This window comes from Penicillium expansum, assembly GCF_000769745.1.
Source record: "Penicillium expansum strain MD-8 chromosome Unknown contig70, whole genome shotgun sequence".
Taxonomy (NCBI): Eukaryota; Fungi; Ascomycota; class Eurotiomycetes; order Eurotiales; family Aspergillaceae; genus Penicillium; species Penicillium expansum.
In genome coordinates, this window is record NW_015971495.1 from 139,754 (window position 1) to 159,036 (window position 19,283).

The 19,283-nt window shown below is 48.6% G+C and overlaps 7 protein-coding genes across 7 annotated transcripts; 4 read left to right on the forward strand and 3 right to left on the reverse strand.

The window, feature by feature from the left end:
• Window positions 1-295: 295 nt before the first annotated feature.
• On the forward strand, window positions 296-3,853 carry PEX2_026950 (Peptidase M20; the record flags this gene model as incomplete). Its single annotated transcript, XM_016739970.1, has 6 exons — window positions 296-1,170; window positions 1,243-1,370; window positions 1,428-1,607; window positions 2,180-2,408; window positions 2,471-3,589; window positions 3,640-3,853. 6 exons carry the CDS (start codon window positions 296-298, stop codon window positions 3,851-3,853), a joined length of 2,745 nt encoding a protein of 914 aa, XP_016593617.1.
• A 1,507-nt stretch (window positions 3,854-5,360) lies between these two features.
• PEX2_026960 (uncharacterized protein) lies at window positions 5,361-7,293 on the forward strand (the record flags this gene model as incomplete). Its single annotated transcript, XM_016739971.1, has 3 exons — window positions 5,361-5,629; window positions 5,801-6,448; window positions 6,513-7,293. The coding sequence occupies 3 exons, from the start codon at window positions 5,361-5,363 to the stop codon at window positions 7,291-7,293; spliced, it is 1,698 nt and encodes a 565-aa protein (XP_016593618.1).
• Window positions 7,294-8,195: 902 nt separating this feature from the next.
• On the reverse strand, window positions 8,196-10,776 carry PEX2_026970 (PARP-type zinc finger-containing protein; the record flags this gene model as incomplete). Its single annotated transcript, XM_016739972.1, has 5 exons — window positions 8,196-9,935; window positions 9,992-10,066; window positions 10,130-10,301; window positions 10,395-10,524; window positions 10,761-10,776. 5 exons carry the CDS (start codon window positions 10,774-10,776, stop codon window positions 8,196-8,198), a joined length of 2,133 nt encoding a protein of 710 aa, XP_016593619.1.
• A 1,554-nt stretch (window positions 10,777-12,330) lies between these two features.
• Window positions 12,331-12,915, forward strand: PEX2_026980 (PRKRIP1 family protein; the record flags this gene model as incomplete). The annotated part of the gene is made up of 1 exon (XM_016739973.1): window positions 12,331-12,915. The coding sequence occupies one exon, from the start codon at window positions 12,331-12,333 to the stop codon at window positions 12,913-12,915; it is 585 nt and encodes a 194-aa protein (XP_016593620.1).
• A 166-nt stretch (window positions 12,916-13,081) lies between these two features.
• PEX2_026990 (chaperonin-containing T-complex subunit CCT3) lies at window positions 13,082-14,987 on the reverse strand (the record flags this gene model as incomplete). The annotated part of the gene is made up of 6 exons (XM_016739974.1): window positions 13,082-13,171; window positions 13,230-13,867; window positions 13,928-14,518; window positions 14,572-14,780; window positions 14,843-14,909; window positions 14,963-14,987. The coding sequence occupies 6 exons, from the start codon at window positions 14,985-14,987 to the stop codon at window positions 13,082-13,084; spliced, it is 1,620 nt and encodes a 539-aa protein (XP_016593621.1).
• An 850-nt stretch (window positions 14,988-15,837) lies between these two features.
• PEX2_027000 (uncharacterized protein) lies at window positions 15,838-17,221 on the reverse strand (the record flags this gene model as incomplete). Its single annotated transcript, XM_016739975.1, has 4 exons — window positions 15,838-16,216; window positions 16,281-16,925; window positions 16,980-17,024; window positions 17,094-17,221. The coding sequence occupies 4 exons, from the start codon at window positions 17,219-17,221 to the stop codon at window positions 15,838-15,840; spliced, it is 1,197 nt and encodes a 398-aa protein (XP_016593622.1).
• Window positions 17,222-17,677: 456 nt separating this feature from the next.
• Window positions 17,678-19,242, forward strand: PEX2_027010 (bifunctional AAA family ATPase chaperone/translocase BCS1; the record flags this gene model as incomplete). Its single annotated transcript, XM_016739976.1, has 2 exons — window positions 17,678-17,818; window positions 17,878-19,242. 2 exons carry the CDS (start codon window positions 17,678-17,680, stop codon window positions 19,240-19,242), a joined length of 1,506 nt encoding a protein of 501 aa, XP_016593623.1.
• Between the last annotated feature and the right edge of the window lie 41 nt (window positions 19,243-19,283).

Here is a 19,283-nt window from a genome sequence, read left to right on the forward strand (position 1 = left end):
AAGAAATCAGAAGGAGATATCAAATCTTGTAGTAGTATGCCGATCTAGATGCATAGAGCAAAGCAGAGTCCATTGATTTATATAACAGGACATTCCAAGGTTGTCGGGTTATAGTTTTGTATATCGTGTATATCAACCTAAAATGGACGACTTGGATAGTTGCTTATCTTTCGAACCAATTGCCACTAAATTCCAAGCTTGGCAGTAGTACTCACATTTGTAAAGATAAAGAAGAGTACTTAAACAAAATAATGCTTGAGGGGACCTCATTAATTCATTCCCACCGATTATCACCATGAAGGGCTCCGTTTCACTAGACCTCGTTCGCGGGCATATTGCAGCCGCCATTGATGCTGAGGCTCAAGCCCTACGACAACTCAACAAGGATATTCACAGTCACCCAGAGATCGCGTATGAGGAGGTTTATGCGCATGATACGCTGACCACCTTTCTTGAGTCGCGAGGTTGGGCAGTAAAGCGACATGCGTACGGTTTGCAGACCTCTTTCGAGGCAGAAACTAACACCACCGTGGGGGGACCAGTCATCTTATTTTGTGCCGAATATGACGCGCTTCCAGGGATTGGCCATGGCTGCGGTCATAATCTGATCGCTACATCTTCCCTAGCCGCATTCCTAGGCCTTGCAAAGGCAGTCCGGGAGATGGGGCTACCTGGTCGAGTTCGCATTCTTGGAACTCCAGCAGAGGAAGGTGGGGGTGGGAAGGTCAAGCTTATCGAAGCAGGAGCATTCAAAGACCCCGAGATTAAGGCAGCGATCATGGCTCATCCTATTTCGCTGTGCGGCCTGCCCGAGGGTTACCAAGGGATAGCCGGGTTCCAAACTATCGCTAGCCACAAGCTTCGTGTTGAGTATCGGGGCCGGGGCGCTCACGCTGGAGGTGATCCATGGCGTGGACTCAATGCCTTGGACGCCGCAGTAGGGAGCTACAATAGTATTTCCATACTACGACAGCAGATCCAACCAGATGAGCGAGTTCATGGAGTGATTGAGGACGGCGGGAAGGTCCCAAATGTGATCCCAGACTATACACGTATGAACTGGTATATTCGGAGCGGAACTGCCGCCCGCGCGGATGACCTGCTTGCGAGATGCAAGGGTTGTTTTGAGGGCGCTGGACAAGCCACTGGCTGTCAAGTCAATTATATCATGTATGCATTCCTTGGTTTCTGTTTATTCACCAGTTCAACTATTTTCCAAACCATGCTAACAATTGTACCCAGGGCTCCCACTTATAAAGAGCTAGTTCTCAACAACGATTTCTGTGACCTCTACACGCAGGAAATGAGTGTTCTAGGACGAACAGTTTTGGCCAAACAGGAGACTATAGCCTCCATATCTACTGACATGGGTATGTTGCTCTCTGTCTCGATGAATTTTGCCCACGGATTCGCTAATTATTGCCTAGGAAATGTCTCCCATGAGGTCCCCAGCTTCCACGGAGTCTTTGGCATTCCAACCCCTCCAGATATCCCAGGTCACCATCCGGAGTTTGCGAAAGCAGCTGCCACCGACCAAGCCCATGAGGAAGCTATTCTTGCCGCCCATGCCATGGCAATGCTTGGCTGGAACGTTTTAGAGAGAGAGAGTAAATAAAGGCTACTACAGTTAGTGATGCAAAGAAATGAAATAAACTATAAAATGAATTTTTATCACACGAACTCAACGACCAGTGAGATGGGTATTATTCCTATAAAGTATAAATGATCAAATTAAGCTTCCTTTCTGGTGCTGAGATTATATCAGTCCACAAAAAACCATAGTATCATTACGCATGAAGTGGATAGACAGGATATTGATTTCTGAACCAACTCTTATCCCGAAGACCTAAAACTTCATCAACGTACCAAAAAGCCCATTCTAAAAGGCTGCATTATAATCAGAGTATGTTACACAAGAAAAGGCACTAGCGTTGAGATATGGAACTATAGAATATCGCCTTTACTCCCTGTGCGGGGTGCCGCTCGCTTAAGAAAAGCACGTTAGAAATAGATTGGCAAAAACAAAAGAGACGAGGAGTGGAGCAATATCGCGAGCAACATGGAACTTCTGCTTGAGTGAATTAGCCGATCGGGTTGTGAACGGCATTGTCTCTATGATAAGCCGAGTGGAACCGATCTCCATTAAAATAGACAACAGATGCTTGCTATAAAGCCCTAGACAAAGCCATATATCCTATTCGATATGACGAGACGCCTTTAAAGTCACTTTTTAAGTCACAAGAGGCGGAGAAAAAGAACATGAGCTCAAGTACGCATCATACCGAAGAGAGATATGGCAAAGACACCTCCATGGATGGACAGGTTTCTTATCAAGTCTCAAATGGCATAGTCGAGTTCGACGGCCCAGCCGACCCGACACACCCTTTCAATTGGCCGCTGAACAAAAAGTCTGTATTCATTTCCTGCAACGGAATCTATTCCTCAAGCTAATAAATAATCATTTGCATAGGTGCGCCGTCTCCGTGGCACTCGCATTTTCCACATTTACTGTGGGTTTCAACTCATCACTCTTCTCATCAGCAACTACTCAAGTCACCAATGAATATGGAGTATCCCATGTTGCGGCAACATTGGGGGTCTCCTGCTATGTGCTGGGCTTTGCTACCGGTCCAATATTCTGGGCTCCCTTCTCTGAGCTGAAAGGAAGGCGACTACCCATTTTGCTAGGTATCTTTGGATTTGCGGTATTTTCCTTGGGAGTCGCGTCCGCCAACAACATACAAACGATCATCATTTGCCGCTTCTGGGCTGGTATGTTCGCTGCATCACCCATGACCGTAGCCGCTGCGGTATTTGCCGACATCTTCGACGGAGCGGCCCGAGGCCCAGCCACATCTTTATTCTGCATAAACGTCTTGATGGGACCTATGTTGGCACCTTCAGCCGGTGGTTTCATATGTGCATCCTCCCTCGGGTGGCGCTGGACCGCATGGCTGGGGAGCATTATGGGATTTACAGGGTTTGTTCTTGACATGCTTTGGCTGGATGAGACGTACGCACCTGTACTTTTGACGGAAAAGGCGATCGCACTACGCCATACGACTGGAGACTGGAGCCTACATGCGAAGCATGAAGAGATTGTTCTCGACAGAAGGACGCTGGTAGTCACATACCTCGCCCGGCCCCTCCGTCTACTGTTGACCGAGCCGCTAATCTGCCTCTCCTCAATTTATCTCGCCTTTATCTACGGGCTGATGTATCTGTTTCTATCGGCATACCCACTGGTCTTCCAAAATGTACACGGTTTCAGTCCTGGTGTAGCCGGACTCGCCTACCTGGGCCTGGTGCTGGGGATCTTGATAGGCGGGGCGTACGTGATTTCCACGCAACCATCCTACCGCCGCAAGCTAAAGGCAAACAACGGGGTGATTATCCCAGAATGGCGCCTCCCTCCTGTTATGATTGGTAGTGTGACATTTGCGGTGGGAGTCCTTTGGTTTGGGTCGTCGGGGTACCGAGCTTCTGTGCACTGGATTGTACCAGTGCTATCCGGCGTTCCTACCGGCTTTGGGCTGTTTTGCATCTTCCAGCAGTTGCTCAATTATCTTATTGACATCTACCTACCTTAGTGAGTGCATTGTGATGCGTGAATTAACCCTAGGCTGACTGTGTGCACAGTTCTGCCTCCGTCAATGCGGGCAGCTCAATTCTTCGTTCGCTATTTGGGTTCGGATTTCCGCTATTTGCATTGTCATTGTTTGATTCCTTGGGTATCAATTGGGCAAGTACGCTTCTTGGGGGTATTGCTGCGCTGTGTGTTCCACTGCCATGGATCTTCTTCAAATGGGGCCCTCAATTGAGGGCGAAGAGCAAGTACAGTTTAAAATTGTAAGACAATGGCGAGAAGATGTGATATATGTAGGGTCAAATAGACAGTAAAAGCGATTATATGGTAGATAAATGAATTTGAAGCTATTAGTATCGGTGTTGATTTGCTATATTTTTCAGAACTATTCTCGAGTGCCTCCAGACATGGAATAAAATTATATAATAGGCCTTATTCGTCCAAAATGACAATGTCTTACATCTATTTGTTATATATTATCATTCCATGGATTCCATAGATTCAATATTAGAGATCTAGCAGTATAATCCCTCTATAGTAGGTTTCAAATTTCTACCCTATAAACCTGTCACAAGGAGTTGCCCACCACTGCACCGAATCTTATAAAGCTTCTAGAGGCTAAATCTCCAGACTTGTCCCATCGCAATTGACCACGTCTTGTCTTTTTCATGAAAGCGACTTCGTGTTTATATTTTCCGCAGGAATCTTTTTTCAGAAATTTCGTACCTTTACACAAACATTCATACCCGAAACCCTTTGAAACTTCGTGATCTCCGGGAAATTTTCAAATCACATCAAGAATTGTCATTGAGAATCGTTTGTATCGCTTGTTGTTTATTGTTGCGGGAACAAAGTCAAATTTATTCATATAAAACAGAAGCCTCTCCGTAGCACATTATAATTGAAGGACAGGTGATATCCGCCCTATATCAATTTAGGCCTAGTTTCGTTCCCTGGTCGCCAATGAAACCATATTCGAGCTCCTTTAGTGAATCTCAGAACCCCAAGATGACCTAGGCAATATCTAAGACTCAGGAGTCTCGTTGTTACAACGATATGATTTCTATTAATATCATGTACAACCTCAGTAAAGGGAGGCTTGTGAGTTATCGTCACGACAACCTCGATCAATCACTAATTCGATCGCCGTAAAAAAAAACCCTTTGTTTGCTGCGACAAGAAGCTCTCACTCGTCACTTACACCACCGCATCACTGAAGACCTGGAGCTCAGCGTTGTTCCCGACATTGATGGCAGTTTCAACGGCACATATTCTCTCCTCGTTGACCCTATAGCTTCTACATATTCCGACGAAGACAATACAACGTAAGTTATCTAGGCCTCATTACTTTCTGATTTGGTCAAGACACCAAAATATAGACGAATCATACCTGCGAGACTTGCCAACCATTCAATTTTCATTCAGATGTCCATTTCGTTTTTCTTCAAATTTCATTAAGCGTACTATTCATTTGCAACCATCTCCAACAATTTGACAATACTGCAAATTTGCGAGTTGCTGCTTCCTTTCATCATACTTTCGGTTCCAACCCAAGTACCCAGTATCGTCTTTCGGACTCATTGCCTCTACAACTGAATACCAGATCAGTGGCAACTATACTTCTTTCAGTATCTCAAAAGACTTTCAATTTCGCGAAGCCTTTTTCTACTGACACTGAAAATCACTTCCAGCTTCCGGTGACCAATATCAGCAGTCATCTTCCCAAAAGAACAGTGAATTCTCAGATACCTCATCGCCTAACAGCTCGACCAAAATGGGCCCCAGAACCTATTTGACCACTGGCTTGAGGCACCTAGGCAAGCCCCGTGCTCTGGAGCCCGGCGAAACCTTTATCGTCCGGTACAAGAATTCCTTACGGCAATACAAATCCGACGTGTGGATTGGTGTCGTCCTGCCTGATAAATTCGGACCAAGCCGACACATTAATCGCCGCCCTGTGGGTGCCCAGCCGGCTGAGGGTGCCTGGGTGACACATCTGAAAGACCGCATGTACTCCATGTATCTTCCGGGGCGCAATATGTAGTAAGTTTGGTCTCTTTTTTCGCACCCAAAAAAGACCTTCGAAGTTGTGTGTTTATTGATGTATATGTGGGCCCGTTGGCTTTTGTTCATGCTTGTTGATCTGCATTTCAGTTTTTCTGACAATATGTGTGCGTGTTGATCTATACGAATTGGAAGCTAACATGCATGAAGCAAATGGGTTGGTCTCCAGGATATTTATATACTCAACGAAAAGACCATCAATGTTCTTCGGCGCGCCGAGAGAGAGCCAGATGCCAAGATCTGGGACGATCTGATGGAAATCATCCGAACTGAGCCCGGGCTGGAGTTCTGGAAGAACATGTCTCTCCAGGAACTAGGCGCCAAGGGCAAAAGAGGCAAGGAACTCCGTATTGTCTTACCCAGTGGCCATGAGGGCCTTGTCTCCTGCGGAGAAAGCCATGGTGACTCCGAATCCGAAGAGGGAGATGAAGATGAAGATGATCCTGAAGATGAGAATCAAGAGGCCCCAACAGATCGCGTGGAGCCTACTACTGATGTTACACCTAGCTCATCTAATCAGCAAGCAACTATCAGGTCATTTTCTGACCCGCGTCCTTCGCAGGGCGTTCAGTTCAGACAGACTTTGGGGTTGTTCCAAGATACTAATCCTGCTGCATCTTCGTCCGAACCAAGCCCCTTTGCAGATAGAGAAAACTCTAGCTTGGGGATGACCTGGCAATTCCATCCATGCCCCCCTCTGATGCCTCCCACTTCTTCTCTCCCAACCTCATCGGCAATCATTTCCCCACCAACTACAATGACCCAAAACCGGGCGCTTAAGGTGGAAAATGATACTAGGTTCGTTAAGCTCTGATTTCAATTCTCAATGCGCCTCCACTGACCAAAACGTTTCATTATACAGTGCTAGTGCAAGCGTTAATGGCGCAGATGTGGCAGCCCAGCAACCAATTCCAGAGTTCTCAATCTACGATTTGACCCTCAGCCAGGCTCTGAAGCATGTCTTCCTGAATCAGCGTGAAGCCCCCAAGATCACAGATGTGTTTCTAGGCGCCGTGGCTCTCGAAAAACAGCCCGAACGGCTACAGATTCGCGAATACTTAGCCGATGGGGAATTCCCGCCTCGCCTGATCATACTTAAAAACTCAGGTTTCTCTCATCCCACTCCATTCCCAGCCCTAGATTCCAACAATGGCACTACCTTCCGCCTAGTTGGAGACCAAATGGGAATTGGTCAGAACTTCAAACTGAACGGGGTAAGCAACAGCCTCGATCTGGAAAACGCCATTATCGTCCTCGGAAGAGTGTACCTCCAAGCCCGCCGTTTTGGCCTGATGGATTTGGTATATCGAATTACATTCAAGCTCCAGGTAGCCTGGAACTGCTACCCAGAGCTATACCAATCCAAGCCCCTCCTCGAGGTCGCTTCGCTTGCTTTTACCGGCCGGACCGAGTTTGATGAGGCGGATTGCGATTACCTCCAATCATGGCTCATTCATTTCATTGCCGAGGCATCTGATTTGCTCACATATAACGCCAGTGATCAGTTCTGGTCGTTGTTGCGAGCCCATCCAAAGCTTCAAGACAAAGTGCTCAATCTTCGCACGCTGGCTCATGTCCATAACCCGGAGTTATATGGAAACACCCGTGCGCTTCTTGAGAGCCGCGGCCTGGGAAACCTATGATGTGCTGTCTAGTTGAGTGGGAACAGCGCAGAGAGCTCTGTCTCCCATAGTATCTTCTCAGCTCACATGAGCACATAGGATTTCTCATCTTTGCTTGCTTGCTTCTTTTTCGTTTCTACAGGTTTCAGTCTCGGAGTTTCATTTTTATTCTTAATCATTCAGCTTTTTTCCGTGGTTTTCATTTGCATTTTATCGTTACGGAGTTCCAGACATTTCGTCTTGCACAAGAGCAGGATTTCAATGGCTTTTGCTTCTTTCGTCGTTGGGGGGAATGAGAAGGGCGACCGTGCAAGCTCATATTTAGCTTTTATCAGGGCAGGTATTCTTATTCAATAAATCTTTTGTCTCTACCTGAGTAATTATATCCCTTTAAGTGTAATTTCTCGGTTGACGACCTCATGAGGGTTGATTCTCGCAAGCCGTGCCGACAAGAGCATCATAGTAGTGCTCATCTTCAAAGTAATTCATACCTTCCCAACGACCTTGACTGAAAATGGGTCCTTGGTATTACAAGACATACAGCTGAAAGTTATTTTAAAAAACAATTGAATTTGTTATGTCAACTCGCAGGCTAATCGATGGTGAGAACTACCCAGAAATGCAAAAAATATGACCGTGCGCCTGTGCAAACCAGCCATCGCTCAAGGGAAACAGAATCTCACACCCGGAGGGAAAAAAAGGATGAAAACAATTGGAAGAATTAGAAAAAAACGCGAATGGGAGATTTCCAGCTGGCATCCATCGGGGGTGTTAGAACAGAGAGCATGAAACACAAAAGGATCCGATGGATAAAGACTAGTTGGAACGCAAAGAAAAAAAAAGCAGAATTGGTATCGCAAGAGTGCAAGGGTGTAAGGCCCTCCACACAAAGTGAGGCAGATTAGCACGAAGAGCAGGCAAGCTTAGAAGTCATCGTCACACGGCGTCTCTATCTTGACTGCCTCCAGAGAAGACTCGATGGCCTCCCCGTTAGCATTGTCGTCCCCGACGGGCTTTTCAGTAGCGCCCTCAACCGACTCCTTGGCAGTCTTGACGTTAGGCTCCTCGGTAATTTCGGGGAAGGCATTCTTGGGACCATCTTCAGACTTCAAGGCGACGCCCTCAACGGGTTGCTCAGTGGAGGCCTCGGAAGGCTCCTTGTCAGTCTGATCAGCGGACTCATCAGTGACCTCCGTGGCAGCAGGCTTGGATCCACTGGTCTTGGGCTTCTCCTCGGTAGCGTCGAGGTTGGCAGCAACCTTGTCGGTAGTGGGCTTGCGGCTGCGAGTTGGCTTCGGCTTTTTCTCAGCGGTAGTATTGTTACCGTTAGTCTTGTTGTTGGCACCGCGAGTGCGCTTAGGCTCGGCCGGTTCATCAGCGTCCTCATCCTTAAAGGCATCGGATCCATTAGTCTTGGGCTTCTCCTCAGTAGCGTCAGGAGCGGCAGCAACCTTGTCGGCAGCAGGCTTGCGGCTACGAGTTGGCTTAGGCTTTTTCTCAGCGGTACCATTGTTATCGACAGTCTTGCTGTTGGCACCGCGAGTGCGCTTAGGCTCCTCGGTCGGTTCATCAACGTGCTCATCCTCGGAAGCATCGGATTCACTGGTCTTGGGCTTCTCCTCAGTAGCGTTGAGGGTGGCAGCAACCTTGTCGGCAGCGGGCTTGCGGCTGCGAGTTGGCTTTGGCTTGTACTCAGCGGTAGCATTGTTACCGTTAGCCTTGTTGTTCGCACCGCGAGTGCGCTTAGGCTGGGTCGGCTTATCAGCGTGCTCATCATCGGAAGCATCGGATGCACTGGGCTTGGGCTTCTGCTCGGTGGCGTCGGAGTTGGCAGCAACCTTATCAGCAGCAGGCTTGCGGCTGCGAGTTGGCTTCGGCTTGTTCTCAGAGGTGGTATTGGTACCGTTGGTTTTGTTGGCACCGCGGGTACGCTTAGGTTTTTCGGTCAGCTCATCGGCGTGCTCGTCCTTGGAAGCATCAGAGCCACTGGTCTTAGCTCCCTTCGTAGCCTTCGTGCCATTCTTGGCATTTGTACCATTGACAGCCTTGGCACGAGTGATAGACTTGTTGGTCCCGCCGTTGGTAGGGCCAGTCTTGTTGTCAGCAGAGGAGACATCCTTCTTGCCGCGGGTTCCACGGGTTGCGGGCGCCTTGTTGGTTGACTGCTCATCATTGGCAGGTTCAACTTCGTCGGACTCTTTGTTGACAACAGAGGTAGTGGCTTTCTTGCCACGAGTAGTACGCTTGGTGGTTTCCTTCTTAGACTCAACGTCGGTAGAGACAATTTCATCCTTGGCGATCTTCTTGCCGCGAGTAGCACGCTTCTTGGGCTCGGTGGGCTCGGTGGCCATCTCAGTGTCAGCATCGGCACCCTCGTCTTCGGAAATCTTCTTTGGAGTCTTTCGAGGACGGCCAGGCTTCTTACGCTCGACCTTGACATCGGTCTCAGCGGCGGGTTGGTCCTCGGCGGCCTTCTTAGTGCGACGGCCAGGCTTCTTGGGCTCCTTAGGCTCAGTGTCGGCGATGCCAGCATCAGCAATGGCATCATCATCATCGGTAGCTTTCTTGCCACGAGTCCGCTTCTTCTTGGTGGGCTCCTCAACGTTCTCAGTGTCGGTCAGATCATGCTTCTTGACAGGAGAGGACTGCTCAGATTCCTCGGACTGGGGTGAGATCAGTATCTTATGTGACATGAGGATAAAAAATGCAATCCACCAACCTCATCGCCCTTGACCTTGGACTTGCGAGTCTTCTGGCGCATCCCGACACGTCCAGGGCGGTTGTATTCAACATCCTAGGAAGTGTTAATCGATTGATCCACGGTCTTTGAACCTTATTTTAAAGAAAGTGAACTTACGCCTCGCCATTCGTCATCTTCAACGTGACCCTCTTGGATAGCCTTGCGAATCTTCTCCTGGAGGTCCTCGCTGATCTCATCGAAGCCATCAAGGCGAGAGAAATCAAGCTCCTCGGAGAGCCCAGTGATGTTATTCTTAACGTTCAAAATTTGCTTAGGGGTGAAGCAACCCCTAGATAGGGTCAGTAATTGAAGCCATTCGTTCAGGGATAGAAGCCATGAATTTTTCCAAGACCACCATGTATCTTAGCAAAGTCGGACTCACCAGTGGCGCCAAGACCAGCTCTGGAAGGTATCGATCCAGCTGCCGACACGGAGTTCACCCTTGCAGATCTTGACCTTCTCTTCCAGGCAATCGGGGGCTTTGCAGCCAGCGCGGCCTTGAGCGGCAACCTCTGATCATGAAGTTAGCTGTGATGTCATGGAGGCTGTTATAGCTCCTTAGTTTCAAGGAAAGTGAGTATCTTGTTGGAAACGCTAGCATATATGATGAATATGTCCGTGAATCGGGGCACAACGCCACATTTTAAGTTGTGTAACCAGGCATTCTCACTTGGTGCAATAGACATGCATTCATTGACCAAGGGAACACCAGTAATAAGACATGAAAACATGATATGAAGTCACTCACCAAAGCGATACGGCATTTTGACCGATGGTAGTAAGCATGTAAGTAGGAGAAAAAGGAGTTGCAAATGTGAGAGGTTATGGGTGAAGTGAAGTTGGTAGTACCAGCGCACAGATATGTGCGTCAGTAGTAAAAAAAGAGACGAACAAAGAAACTGAGAACCATTTGCACAAGGTGATGTCCGAAAATAGAAAAGTCCGCTAATTGGAGTTATTGTAAGAGCAAAATTAATAGGGTCCTACACATTATTTAAAGCGGTAAAAAAAGGCATATGTCACTTGACTTTGCATGTGAGTATTGACTTATACTCTTTCATTGTTCACAGTAAATAGTGAGACATATGAATATTCTCTTTTGGGTGGAAAGAACAAAGAACAAAGAAATGACGTCTGGATTCCTTTGTTGCGTTGCCCCCTTTTGAATAAGCATTTTCTGGCCAATCAAAAGTCTTCTTATTGTACACTTACCTATTGTCTAGTATACGTCTTTTTAATTAGTCTTCGTAAATGTTTTTTTAAATGTCTTTTTCACAGATATTTCTTGCCCTTGACAATTTCATAGTCGCGACTTCCTAAACTCGGGCGATACATGTAGTACCTTTCATGTGCGGAGGGGTCACCCTGCACTCTGGGAACCGATCACTCCCTGCAGCAGTCTTACCGTCACCTAATGTTGTATGTATTTTGCTATGGTGATAACATAATGAAGGACACTCTTATTGAATATGGAGAGCTAAGAAGAACTTCTCCTAATTAGGTTAGACCACTGTGCCAACAGCATGTTTTCCCCTAAGAAACATATCTGTGTCGTCGACGACATGCTGCAACATATAGCTCAAAAGGCAATGATCATTGCAGCCAAGATTGTAGTCATGGTGGAGCAAAATAATCAAGGTATCACAACATATCATAGCACTAGTAGTTCTCACGGTACAAATAGGCGACCAGAAGCGCCATCGCCCACGGCTTGGAAATGTTGACCGGGGTGGATTGTATGATGAAATTATTATATATGGATCTTGGGGTGTTAATCCTTCGGAAAATTCATTCTACAGGTGTAGATACTATGGGCATCAGTCTCAAGAATCCAATAAAATGGGGGAAAGACCCATTGGATGGACGTGATAAATGTATAGAATTAGCATTCTACACCGATATAATTTTCGCAAGGCCATTTTGGATATCATTGTTACGGTGTTTGGAAGATAGCCGATGATCAGCAACTTGAATAGCATGAAAGTAAGTATCCTCAGCCAAATAATATATAGAAGAAACCCCTTCGAAACGGTGATCTGCCATGTGCTTATGCCGCTAACCGAATGCGGTTAGATTATTTTGATAGTTGAAGGTTGCCCAAGTCTACATCTCGAGCTTGTTACTACCTACGACTCGCCTTTCTCGCTGCACTTGAGCAATCAAAAACCCACAAAACACACAGTGAACATTTCCTAGTGCCAAAAGGGAGTCCTCTTCCACTACCAGATCAAAGGAGAAGACACCAATTCCTCCCACTCGCGCAAACCCCACCGATTCCACGCGGTCGCATCACCTCTCCTCGACCCAACACCCGCACAATGTCCGAACCAGGCCCAGAATCCATCCCCACAAGTGCGGATCCACGCAGCAAGCGGCCAACAAAACGGCGCGCTGTGACACCGCATTCCGAGGTCGCCAACGAAATCCAGACACTCTTCAAAGACCCGAGTAAAGACCTGCACCTACCGGGTGCCCTGAAGCCGCGCACCGTGGCATCTCTCTCAGCGCCACCAGAGATCGTCACCAATGTGCAAGGTTCCTCGGCCGGTGCGGGCTCCGGCGAATTCCACGTGTACAAGGCCAGTCGGCGGCGGGAATATGAACGACTGCGGATGATGCAGTCCGAGGTGGATGCCGAGAAGAATAATGAGACTTGGGAGAAAGAACGTGAAGAGAAGAAGCGCAAGGATGATGAGAAGACGGAGAAGAATCGCAAGAGGAGGGAGAAGAAGAAGAATGCGCGTGGCAAGAAGGGTGGTGGTGATCAGAACGATAATGCTCCTGTGGAGAGCTCAGCAGCCCCGGGCTCGATGGTCACCATGGAAGACCAGGATGGGGGCGCTGTGGATGGCCAGGTGGCCCAGCAGGAAGTTCCTGGTGTTATTTTCCACGATGAGGACTAGTCGAGGCGGGTTCAAGAACTGGCTGTGTACGATACGAAGATACCCATCTGGATTTGGTTTTTTTTGAATCTAGGATATTCATACAGAAGGAAGACAGCCATGAGGCAAATCGTGTAACATTATGTACGGACCTCGAGTCCAATCATTTTTCTTTTTCGTCTATCGATCATTCCTCGCCGCCACCGCCGCCGCCGGCGATCTGTTGAGCGGACTTTCCACTGCAGATGTCGTCGACACGAAGAAGGAGACATGCAGACTAGAGAGAGAGATGTTAGTGGAATGTAGTGCATATGGGAAAATAGTAGAGAGCTTACCTCGACCGCAGTCTTGATGCTCTGGAGCTTGACAGCTTCGGGCTCCCAAACACCGTACTCCTTCATATCAACCAAGTTGCCAGACTCGCCATCCAGACCCCAGGTGTTGTGGCCCTCAACGTGCTTGGCACGGAGACTGGTAAGCACACGGATGGGGCTGGCGCCAGCGTTCTGGGCCAATGTACGGGGAATGACCTCCATAGCATCGGCAACAGCCTTGTATGGCCACTGCTGGACACCCTCAACGGAGCGGGCAAGCTGGCTGAGCTTCACGGAGACAGCCATCTCAGTAGCACCACCACCGGGAGACAGACGAGGGTGGAAGATAACGTTACGAGCAACAGACATGGCATCCTGCAGGTTGCGCTCGACCTCGTTAAGGATATCCTTGGAGGGGCCGCGCAGCAGAATTGTGCAGGCCTTCGGGGACTTGCACTTGCGCATGAATGTGAAGTACTCATCACCAATCTTCTCAATCTCGAACAGTCCGCAACCGGTACCAATATCGGACTCCTGGATGTCATCGACACGGTTGACGATGGTGGCACCGCTTGCACGGGCAATACGGTTGTTGTCGGTCTTCCGCACGCGGCGGAGCGCTGTGATGTTGGCCTTCACCAGGAAGTGCTGTGCAAGATCTAGTAAATCTCGATGGTTAGAACGTTCAATCAATAGCCCGAATCACACCGCTTGCTTACCGGAAACACCCTTCTCAGTGATAACAACGTCAGGCTTGAAAGCCAGAACGGCCTCGCACATGTGCTTGACCTGCTCCTCCTCAATCTGGAGAATACGGTTCCAGTCATCCTCCTTGGAGATCTCGATGTTGGTTTGGGACTCGCCCTTCTTGTACTCAAGGGGGCAATCCAGCAGAAGAATACGGGGGTTTTCGATTCTGCGACGCATCTTGGGATGCGTGATATCCTTGTTGACCATCACACCGTCGATCACCTCAGAGTCCTCAATTTGGCCACCGGGAACCTTCTCAATACGGGCGTAGCGCTTGATATCGACTTCCTGCTTTCCGCTACCGACATCAAAGGAGACAGTTCGCACAGCGCGCAAAGCGAGGCTGCACATGAGCTCTGACCAACGGGACACGAACTTGGTTCCAATGGAGGACTGGATAAGGCTGTACATGGCCTTGTCATCGTGAATATCAACGGGTGTCGAGACATCCTCCACGATCTGAAGGGCATCGGCGAGGGCACGCTTGAAAGCCTGGATGATAACGACGGGGTGAATGTTGCGTTCGAGCTGGGGGATGGCCTGGGCGAGCATTTCACCGGCTACGGAATATCAGCATTTATCATCGACTCTTCCAAAATGCATCTTGTCATACCTAGGATGATGACTGTTGTGGTACCATCTCCGACCTCCTCATCCTGGGTACGGCTGAGCTCGATCATGCTCTTGGCCGCGGGGTGCGACACTTCGATCTCTCGCAGAATAGCGTGGCCATCGTTGGTCAACACAATACCGCCCATAGGGTCAAGCAACATCTTCAACATCGCCTTGGGTCCGAGACACGACCGAATGATATCCGCAACACTGGTGTTTATTGAATTAGCAGCGAGCAGGGGAGAACATCGGAGGATCGAGGAATATCGTACGTCTTCGCCGCGGTAATGTTAGACATCTGTGCTTTCCGGCCAACCTGGCGCTCACCGGAATTGGTGTCTGGATGATTTGTTAGCACTTAAAGGGGATCAACTCGATGGGGGGTAACCTACTCATCACCACCACCGGAGCCTGCATATTGGCGGTGTTTTATTGTAGTTTGAGTGGGAAGTAGATAAAAGACGGCCTTTATCACTTGTGAATATCAAAAAAAATATTGCACGAAGATGACAATCCAAGAGTTCCGACTTCAACGCTGTTCGCCCGCATTCCATCAAATTTCCAGGCGAAGTGGGAGCTCCCTCGGACTAGTCCATATGAGGCTAGCGTGTGTCCCTGACAAACCAGGCAAACATCTCCAACTTTCCACAAAGTTATAGTTAGTTCAAGATATACAGTCACATACGGTCTATTTCATTATGTGTTGTTATACATATTCATGTAATCGTTGAGAGAAGTTGTATGCATTTGCCTTTTTTTGGCCCTCGCATCTAGCCAATAGAATTTCGTGGGCTTACACCTAAGGGGAGTAGTTCAAACATTTTGGGTATAGAAAGTGGAAACAAAGTCAAAGGCGCCAACTGTTACCCCGTGGCTGACCAGCCACATTTTGAGAAAAGTGGTCGAGAAGAATGGTTGGTCTCTCATGGTAATGTCAGGTGCTTTCTTACCAAATTCACGAGCCATTCAAGGAAGGAACGTTCGTTAACAACAAAATTTACATAGGGACCTGGGTAAGCATGAGGAAAAATGGGATAACCAACAAGCCCCAAGTTGGTTAACTTATTCCCTACGGCACTGAAATAAGAGTGAATATGGAAATGAGCGAAAACAATATGAACCAAAGATACAGGACCACTCCGCTATTGCGTGAATGGCAATATTCAGATGCAAAATCATACATACAAATAGCAAGGATAAGCACATGCTAACACAGGCTATGAAATTATCATACATGAAGTGGAGTTTTGTATGAAGCGGAGTTTATTCAAAACTCACGGCTCTCCCCAATCTCGCACACATCAAAAACACCGTTCTCAGCGAGATCGTGTTTCTTCAACGCCTCCTTGAGCTTCTTAGGAGGCTCAAGCACATCCTCCTCAGTAAGTACCCAAGTACCCCAATGCATGGCCAATGCCTGTTTGCACTTGGTGTCTTTGAATATGCGAACAGCATCATGGGGGTCAGAATGTGCTGCACTGAAGATATGACGAGGAGCATATGCGCCAATAGGGATCAAGCCAAGATCAAATGGTCCACGGAACTCGCCTACCTGCTCAAAGGCAGGACATATGGGGAAATTGTACTTGGGGTCCCAATCATCCTCCCCTTCTGGTAGCTCGTCCACTGCCCGGTAGCCGGAATCACTAGATTGGAGGTCAGCAAGGTAACATTCTGATGGCGTGGATAGTGTAGGGGAGCTTATCATACCCAGCAAAATACACCTTGCTACCACCAGACTCAATGGCCCAGGAAGCCCATAGTGTCTTGTATTTGTCGAAAGGGGTGCGGGCAGTAACATGCTGACAAGGAAGGCAACTGATACGCGCCTTGATCTCTGCGGCAGCGGAAGCTTCGCCTACTGGTTCAACCTGAGGGGTCTTTCCCTCCTTGGGTGACATTGCAATATCACTCTCATCCCACCAGTCCAGCTCGGTCACATTTTTGATGCCCGAGTTGTGGAACCAGGACTTGTTACCTAGTGGCGCGAAGAAGTGGCAATTGGGGTGTCTTTTTGCAATCTCCGAGATGGTTGGGTAGGAGAGATGGTCGTAGTGATTATGGGAGATAACCACTGCATCGATGACAGGGATATCTTTGGCTTGACATGCAGGCTCAGTATAGCGCTTCGGACCTAGGGAATATGGTCCGCAGCATGGCCCACAACGCGCTTCGAACACTGGATCAAATAGCACTCGGAGACCGCTTGGGAACTCCACATAATAGCATGCATGCCCAAGCCAAGTTGCGCGCAGCTTGGGGGTATCTCGGCTGGGAAGAAACTCGGGCTTGCGAACGGTGACAGTTGGCGGAGTGGTATCAGGTGTGTTCGCTTTGCCGTTCAATCGACGAAGGCTGCATTTTCGCGCGTTAGAGAGTGGTTTGTTTCGATGATCGAAAATCACCTACATCATCATTTGCATGATATCTTTCGAATCCATATCGCGGAAAGATCTACAACGTTCATGATTAGTCTATGCGACGAACGATCGAGAACCCAGCAAGTCACAGAGGCTCACTTACTCCCACGGGTTTTTGAATCCACTCTTCGCATGATGGGTTTTCTCCAAAACATCCTCTGGGCTAGGTCTAGGCGGGGATTTCGACACAGTCAGCGCATATAGCACTGCAGCAGTGGTTGGAGTGCTCATGTTGCGGATTGCTGGATGAAAAACGCGTCGGGATTGTGTCCACCGAGTAAACGGGGAACGAAAAAGAGGTCGCATGAGGGGTTAAAGCTCTAGGACACAGCCCCCTTGTCTAGATACAGAATACGAAGGCGTTTTGGGCAGAAGAATGTGAGATGCACAAAGGTATTTATTTCCGATATCTCCGACATGGGGCCATTTCCGACGCTGTTAACACCGAGATCACCGGGGTGCGAAGTCATGCATCTGCCCCCATACTGAAAACATAGACATCAGGTAATATTGTATATTCCAACCGTAGAAGGTTGTAGTTCTGCATGTTCTCAATCGTTGATTCTCCCATGGATTGCCCTGTGACATGACCGTGGGTACCTTAAATACTCGGCCCGTTGTAACTCCGATATCCGTGCTTATCGATCTTCTCGACATTCGCGATCTTCACGACACTGTTGATTTGGTATGGAGCCAAATGCGGTCCCTAGCGCTGCGCCGTCTGCGGGCGACCTGATTCTGCAGCAGAGAACACAGGCCCTACAGTCGGCCCAAAAAGGCGACGGAAGTCTCTTCTCGCAGCTAACGAGTAATCCCTTGTTCACAGCGGTATGAGACTTAGAAGTGTTTCGATCAGAAACGATGTGCTAATATTGTTTTCTTGCTAGGGATTCGGCCTTGCAGGTCTCGGAGCAGGATTGACTCTAGCACAGAAAGGCGTCCGACATGGCGCCGCTCTTCTCCGCCGGCGGATGCTAGTGGACGTCGAGATCAGCATCAAAGATGACTCCTATCCATGGTTCCTACACTGGATGACTCTTTACCAACAATCACAACTCAATGCAGGCAAGGCTGCAGCGAGTACCTCTACCTACATGGACCGATTCCTCCAAAAGCTCACACCCGGCATGCGCCACCTCTCCATCCAGACGCAGAAGGTGGAACATTCGAATGGAGCAATTCACACACACTTTTCGCTGATTCCCGGGCCTGGAAAACACGTTTTGAGGTATAAGAATGCGTTTGTCTTCGTCAATCGTATGCGCGAGTCGAAGTCCCGTGATATCCAGACCGGAAAGCCATGGGAGACAATTACCCTCACCACCCTCTATTCTCAACGCCACATCTTCGAGGATCTCTTTACCGAAGCTCACGCATATGCCGCAAAGGGCCACGAAGGCAAGACGACAATCTATAACAGCTGGGGCACCGAGTGGAAACCATTTGGAAATCCGCGCCGGAAGCGTCCATTGGAGTCGGTTGTTCTCCACGAGGGAGTCAAGGAACGGGTTGTGGCAGATGTGGAAGACTTCATTTCAAGTTCATCATGGTATAATGACCGTGGAATTCCATACCGACGAGGATATCTCTTATACGGTCCTCCGGGTACCGGCAAGAGCTCTTTCATCCAGGCACTAGCGGGCGAGTTGGATTACGATATTGCGATTCTGAACCTGAGCGAGCGTGGCTTGACCGACGACCGGTTAAATCATCTGCTCACAATTGTTCCAAACCGAACGCTGGTTCTGCTGGAAGATGTGGATGCCGCGTTCTCGAACCGACGCGAGCAAAGCGACGCAGATGGCTATCGCGGGGCTAATGTGACTTTCTCGGGACTGCTGAATGCACTTGACGGAGTTGCTAGTGCAGAGGAGCGCATCATCTTCCTTACTACCAACCACGTTGAACGACTTGATGAGGCGTTGGTCCGTCCCGGGCGTGTGGATATGACTGTCCGTTTAGGCGAAGTGACTCGTTACCAGGTCGCTTGCCTATGGGATAGATTCTATGAAGAGATTGATACCGACGGGGTTTATCGCAAACTTTTCTTGGATCGGCTTCAGGAGCTTGGCTTGATTGAAGATGAATCGGGTCACAAGGCTGATCGGTCTATCAACACCAGCGCAGCTGCTCTCCAAGGCCTATTTTTGTATAACAAGGGTAACATGGAAGGTGCGATTTCTATGGCGGAGGGTCTTACCCACAGTGTCCACACTGAGGCCGTGGGTCAAGACCAAGGCAAACACGAGTAATTGTATAGTATCATGTAAATAACATCATTAAAATATATAGA